Genomic DNA, 6584 nt, shown 5'->3' on the forward strand with positions numbered 1-6584 from the left:
CACTGGTTGTGAGATCCCTTTTATCCTCCCCCTTCCATAAATGCACCTTAAACAATCAAGAAACAAGTTTTGTAGACCCGTCAATGAAAAATAAAACTTTCTCCACTGGCTTCCACAAATGCATAATTTGCAGCACAAACAAAATCAATAAGAACATCAAAGATGAGATATTTTCATCAGTCAATCAAATTTTATGATTTACAACACAATACATTAAACTTAAAAAAATTGAGAAGTCCATAAAACCAAATTCCCATCAGTTCCGGCACCATATAATTACTGCATGCTCATAATCTAAACAACAAAAACAGAATTCCCCTGTTTCATATTTTGTTGTGCTAAAAATTAATAATATTTACCTGTGATTTTGCAATAAGAAAAAAAAAAGAAAGAAAAAGAAAGGAAATGAAAATGATTCAGCGAGACAGAGCCGAAAAGCAACTCCCGGATCGAACCAGCGGGGAAGCAGCGTTAACCTTTTCAATATGAGGCAACACACCGCTGGAGTTGGAGCGGAGGGCTCTCGGAGAATGAGAATCCAAGCTTCTTCTCAAGATTCTTCCCATCACAGAGATGGGGTGCTCCGTTTCACTCAGGGTCGGAGGAGTCGACGATGATCTGAAGTCCTTGCAGAAGCTGATGTGACGGTCCAGAGCTTCTTCTGTGGATATGAGCCTATCTGATCTCAGCACCTCGTCCTTCACAGCCTCGGCACATAGCCCGCATATCCAGCGCCCCTTGTAGCGGTCCCTCACTCGCACAATATACGCAGGGGTGCAATCCTCTGTGAACCCACATGAGTCACATTTCACTGCCTCCACTTCCACTTGAGGACTCTGTTTTGCTGTATCTGAACCTGAAATTGCCATTACTTCTTTTGTTGCCGAGCATTGAACTTGAACTTAATTTCTCTGCCTCGTTGTGTTCTTCTTTTATTTTTTGTTTTTTTTTTTCCCGTTGCCTCCTTGTTATAATATGTGCCGCAGAGGAAGGAAGGAAGGTAGAGGGCTTTATAATAGAAGGGGTGTGTGAGTATGACTTGTCCTTTCCTAAATTGCAAAATGCTTCCATGTTAGTGGTTTTGTCATGAAACTCTCTTATTTATTAAATTTTTTCTTACGGGGGAGGTTACGAAACATGGTCAAATTTTCAAACCTTTCACCCTTGCAGATTTAAAATTTCCCCAAATGTTCCATATATGATTGGCTTTCGACAAACTTAACAAAAGGTTTATATGGGCATGGCAAAGACTCTATCTCCCACAATCGAATGAATTGGGGCTTCCCTGAGTGTAGTAGATTTTCTAATTGTGAGTGATATATATCCTATAAATCATGTTATAATTGCACGAATACTCTCAATAGACCACCGATTCTAATGTTGGACGATACTTGCTGTAAAAATTGTGTCACTTGTGATATTAACCGTGCAAGTATAACGTTGGAGTTTTTACAAAATTTTCATAGAATGAATCAGATTAATGAATTTCAGAAATTTAAAAATTATTCTATACTAAAATATATTTTACAAATACGAAGAATGCGACGTTGGTTGTGGTTGGGATGCAGAGGGGTCAATTCTATTTAGGCAAGTACCTCGAGCAGTATCTGTAGAGCACCCGCAGCCTAATGAATGATTTACGTTGTGGAGTTGTGCGACGGCCAAAGGGGTTTGGCATATGCAAAACCTGCGGCTGATAGGATTTCAGTTTTTTCTTAAGTTCTCGTTTTGGCCAGAATGCCACCACAAGTGCACATTACACTACGCCTTTGCAGCACGCTGCAGGTTAATTGTTCATGCAAATTTCATTCGTTCTACTCGTCAAGCCAGCGTATAACCAAAAGTCTCTAAACTGAGCGAATGAAAGCAACGTGTGGCGAGGGCAAATTAAGTAACTGGGATATATGCTGCAAAAGACATCGTCACAGAGATGCTCAACACATTGCACTCGAGGACGAACGTGTTCCATTCACGTGACGGATAATATATTTATAACAAGTATATGACGTGGCCAAAAGACAAAATCTATTAATAATTTTAATTACATGCACTCTCAGTGATGCGCGTATGCAGTATGCTAATGCCTGTCGCCCTTTGAGGAAGGATTTTGCAAGTTATATCTTATTTTGAGGAAGGCTTTTGTAGGTTTTATCTTATTTTCTTATTGAAACAATAATATAACAAATGCGATCGTCGCTGATTTTGTTCTGTCTTATTTTAATAAAATTCCATGTAATGCTCTCATATTTAAAGAAAGAACTTATGTAGACCGATCCTCCTGCTTCAGTGGATCCCAACGTGGTAGAATCAGTCGTTGGTGCTTTGTCATTTGGCAAGATAGTGGGTTACAATATAATGGATGGCAAAAATTCTCATGAAGTGTTCTTCGGAGATTTTCACTATTTGGAGAGGGTACGAAAAGATTTTACACCTAATTTCTTATTAAGGAAAGGGATCAAGACGATTTTTTATTTAACTTTTTATTCGGAGAAGGGATGGAGATGAGCTGGAATCTCCTTCCTCTCCTCATTTCCTCATTTCAATTTTTATCTTATTTTTCTATAATTATTAGTGAATAAAATAAAAACTTAAATTGTAAAATATTAAATATTGGTGTAAATAACAAATATAAAAATATTTATAAAATAATACAATTATTAGTTAAAATAAAAACTTTAATGTAATTTAGACTTAACCACAACCTAAAGCCTATAATCTCACAAGCTCACAATCCACAAATCAAATTCTAAGCCACTTTCTCATTGTCTCGCCTATTCTTTCTAAATTATTCATGCCCTATCTAAGCACCTAGTTCATCCTCGTCTTATCATAACCTAGCAGCACGTCACGTTGTCGATGGCTGAGTAACTCAGCTTATTGCAACATTAGCCAGCAGCCCTTCTCGCGACATTCGTTGCAACATAATTAATGGTCAAGGGGTATCATTGCTCATGGATAGTAAGCACGTCAATATTGTATAAAAATCACATTATTTGAATTTTGTTTTGAAAATCATTATTTGAATATCATATATATATAAAAATTGATGGAGTAGAATGAAATAATACCCATTCATGATCATGATCATTTTATTTTATATATTTTTACGCTAATATGATTAAATTACGTTTAAAAATATATCAATTATTCAGGGATCCCTATGAGATCCCTATTATCATTCGAGGAGGAAATGAGAATCTCGTCAAGTAATTCTGACACTGATAGAGACATATGCAAAATATTAGGGATGAGTACGGTGATTTTTATCATTTCCCCTCCCTACTGCCATCCCTAAATATAAGATCACGAGACCTACCAAAATTTAACATTAAAAATTTATAGGACCTATTAGGCTGTTAAATGACAAAATATTAATGACTGGTCCTACCACCTTAAGAAGGAAGACAAGGCATTAAAAATAGACAAATTTCAAAGGAACGGTCTACACAAGTCATCTTCTATATTAAAAGTAGACAAATATAAGAGGAAGAAGGTCCAAAGAGTTCTTGGTTCCTCAATATTTCTCATTTTTACCACAGTCCCTGAATTTTTCAAATCACACATTGTATCTTTGAAACAAAACTAACAAAGTTTTTGAGTTCTTTTGTCAAAAGATAAACAAGGGTTTGCATATTAAAAAGTTATATTTATCCTTTAATAGTAAAGTTTGAACAATAAAGTTACAATATTGAAGACATAACGAGGGATTAAATAAAATCAGGTACTAAGTGATAAAAAAGAAAAGAAAAGAAAAGAAAAGAAAAGAATAGAATGAAAGCCCTAAGGCTCATTCTCCCAATCACAAAATAACATCTAGCATTCATTCTTTTTCCTTTTGGATTTGTTTTAGTACCTTCTATTTTTCCGCTTTTGTACAGGTTGGGGAAAATATTAGAGGATGATATTACAATGATTTATGTAATTTAATAATATGGTTGGGGTAGGGTCGAGGCCATTCTATAAGAGACTTAAATTTCTCCTTTTATTAAAATAATTATATACAAGGGATATCGCATTTATCAAGCTAGATTATACTATGTAGTTTAAATATTTTATTTTATTTATTTATTTTACTTAAGAAAGCATGCTATATTCTTTATTTTTCCCCCTTCAAATGCCGATATATTACGTCAAAATTGTGATGATATATTTACAATCAAATATCTATTGGCACTCAATTCAATTAATTTACCAAAATACATTTCTGATTTCTACTCTCAATAATTAAAAGGAATATATTTGTTTTACCCACAAATTTATAAGAATGATGTCAACTCGTAGGGGAGGAGGAACCCAACACGAGACTGGGACTCCACCCATGGGCCGTAATTGCAAGCGGGCAGAAAACACGTTATACGAAACGAAGCGTGTTTAGCCTAGAGATGGATCCAACACAGAATTGAGTTGTGATCAACTCTCTTTATAATAATGTGCCGTATGTGCATAATAATATAAAGTTAAAATTTAATTACTTTGATATTTTTATATTCTTATCTAATAATTACTAATTGTATCTCGGCACTGAATCTAAGTCCATTTAGCCCATCCTATGCCTTTAATACAGTGAAGAAGCAAATTACAATTATTAATAGAACTTATAAACCTACTCATCATCTCTTATAAAATCACATTAGCTAGGCTAGAGGATACCTGCTAATATTACCGATCTGAACACTTCGACCCTCAAATTAAAGCAAAAGCTCTTTAATTATTATAGGCTTTTTTTTTTATCCTATTTCAACCTCGAATTGGAGATCGAACAAAGAGTCGTTTTTCTTACCTTTGAATGAGAGTATAGTGGAAGTCTATCATCCCATTCATTTTTTAGTTATAATTCTTGCAAATGATGTGAGACACTAATCAATTATTTTTATCTGTACATACTTTTAATCAATTTTATTCTTAACCATTAACATATTTATATATTTTTTTCATCTTATGTTTACTCGGTATTTTCTACATCTTGTATAGCCGATGGAGTTGTAGAGTCTTTTGCGTCCACAAAATCATGCCCTTTTCTTACTAGTAGAAGTAAATTAAATTTACCAATGGGCCTTTGGTCCAGTGGGAGAGTCCTTGCACTTATAATGTTGAGTGCAAGGGTTCGAGCCTCCATAAAAGTATTTATGGGGGTTATTTACAATCCTCCCTCAATTATCAAATAATTGAGTGGAGTCAGTCTATTCCTCACGAAATATGAGTGGAGTGGACAACCCTCGAATATTTGAGAGGGTTTAAAAGAATTTGGGCAGCACTTCAGATGAGTATATGCCACAACGAAGATCCCAATTGTAGAGTCTGTTTGTAAATATTAATTGTAATATCTGATGTAATATCAGTAACAATCCTGTATAACAGTATTAAAAAAAAAAGTAAATTAAGTTTTGATATGGGCTGAGTTTCCTTGAAAGATGCCTGGGCATTTAAAAACAAAATTAGTGATATTTGATTCCTGTACTTTTAAATAATTTTTTTTTTAAGGAATGGTGTTATCTACACTTTAATGACTAGGATCCTCCTAGGATATGTACTGTTTATGTGTGAGGATATATTTTACATTAAATGTAAAATAGGTATTGCGTAAAGAGTATTATTAACACTTTAATATTTAGTACACTCATTTATTAAATTTAAATTATAAATTTTTACCATGTACTCTCAATATATCTTTTTTCTTTCTCTTTTTAACATTGCATACCGTGCATGTATAACATGAAAATGTCTGATAAAAGATATTTCATTGCTTTCTAGATTTTTATACTCAAAATAATCTAACACTTCAAGAACTCTGTTCACTATGTAAATAGTTCTCTTTCTTTTGCCAAATAACTGTGTTTCTCATTTGGTTGGGCTTCATGGATGATTGTTTCATAATATTTGTGTTTTGTTTTTATTTTTATTTTTTTTAATGTAGGAAACCAACTTAAATCTTTTAGATTTATAGGTAAATTATTGAGTCAGTTGCTTTTAATATCTCCATTTTATCAAGACATATAAGCCACGGTTTATGTTAAAAGAGTATTATCTACTAAAAATAATTTATTTTGATTTAATTAAACTAAGTTGTCCTTTGTAGTATGTTACTCTAAAGATATTCTAGTAATATTAATTTATTACAATTAAAGTGTATAAATTATTATTTAGAGAAGTGAGCTTATTTGAACCCACCAAACTGCTCATTAAACTCACCTTTAAAAATAATTTTTAATTATTAAAATCCTCCTAAAATAAATTATAGCTTTGGACACTAAATATGGTTTAAAACAAAAAAAATCTTTACTCTTTGAACCATCTTTATATTCAATATTATGATATTTTTCTTAAACCATAACTTGATATTTTTTATTTACATTAATCTTATAAAGCATTTAAAGTAATACATATTAGTTTTACGGAGGAGAAAATTAATGTGATGTCCGAATCGAAATTAACTAAACATAAACTTTGGGTACATCATTAATTCTCCTGTTGATACTGATGGTATGGCTTTACCTGATTATTACGATATTATCAAAAATCCAGTGGATCTTGCCACTTAAGTCGAAATTGTTCAAGAATTTGTACAATACTACGATTCACTGGTG

The 6584-nt window shown here is 33.0% G+C and overlaps 1 protein-coding gene across 1 annotated transcript; it reads right to left on the bottom strand.

The window, feature by feature from the left end:
* Positions 1–157: 157 nt before the first annotated feature.
* LOC18055554 lies at positions 158–1054 on the bottom strand. The gene has a single exon (XM_006452753.2). It carries the CDS (start codon positions 867–869, stop codon positions 417–419), a length of 453 nt encoding a protein of 150 aa, XP_006452816.1. The 5' UTR covers positions 870–1054; the 3' UTR covers positions 158–416.
* Positions 1055–6584: the final 5530 nt, after the last annotated feature.

This window comes from Citrus clementina, unplaced genomic scaffold (assembly GCF_000493195.1).
Source record: "Citrus clementina cultivar Clemenules unplaced genomic scaffold, Citrus_clementina_v1.0 scaffold_1, whole genome shotgun sequence".
In the NCBI taxonomy this organism is placed as follows: Eukaryota; Viridiplantae; Streptophyta; class Magnoliopsida; order Sapindales; family Rutaceae; genus Citrus; species Citrus x clementina.

Excerpts from the sequence above, each read along its gene's own strand:
- LOC18055554 (XM_006452753.2), bottom strand. The coding sequence starts at position 869 with ATGGCAATTTCAGGTTCAGATACAGCAAAACAGAGTCCTCAAGTGGAA.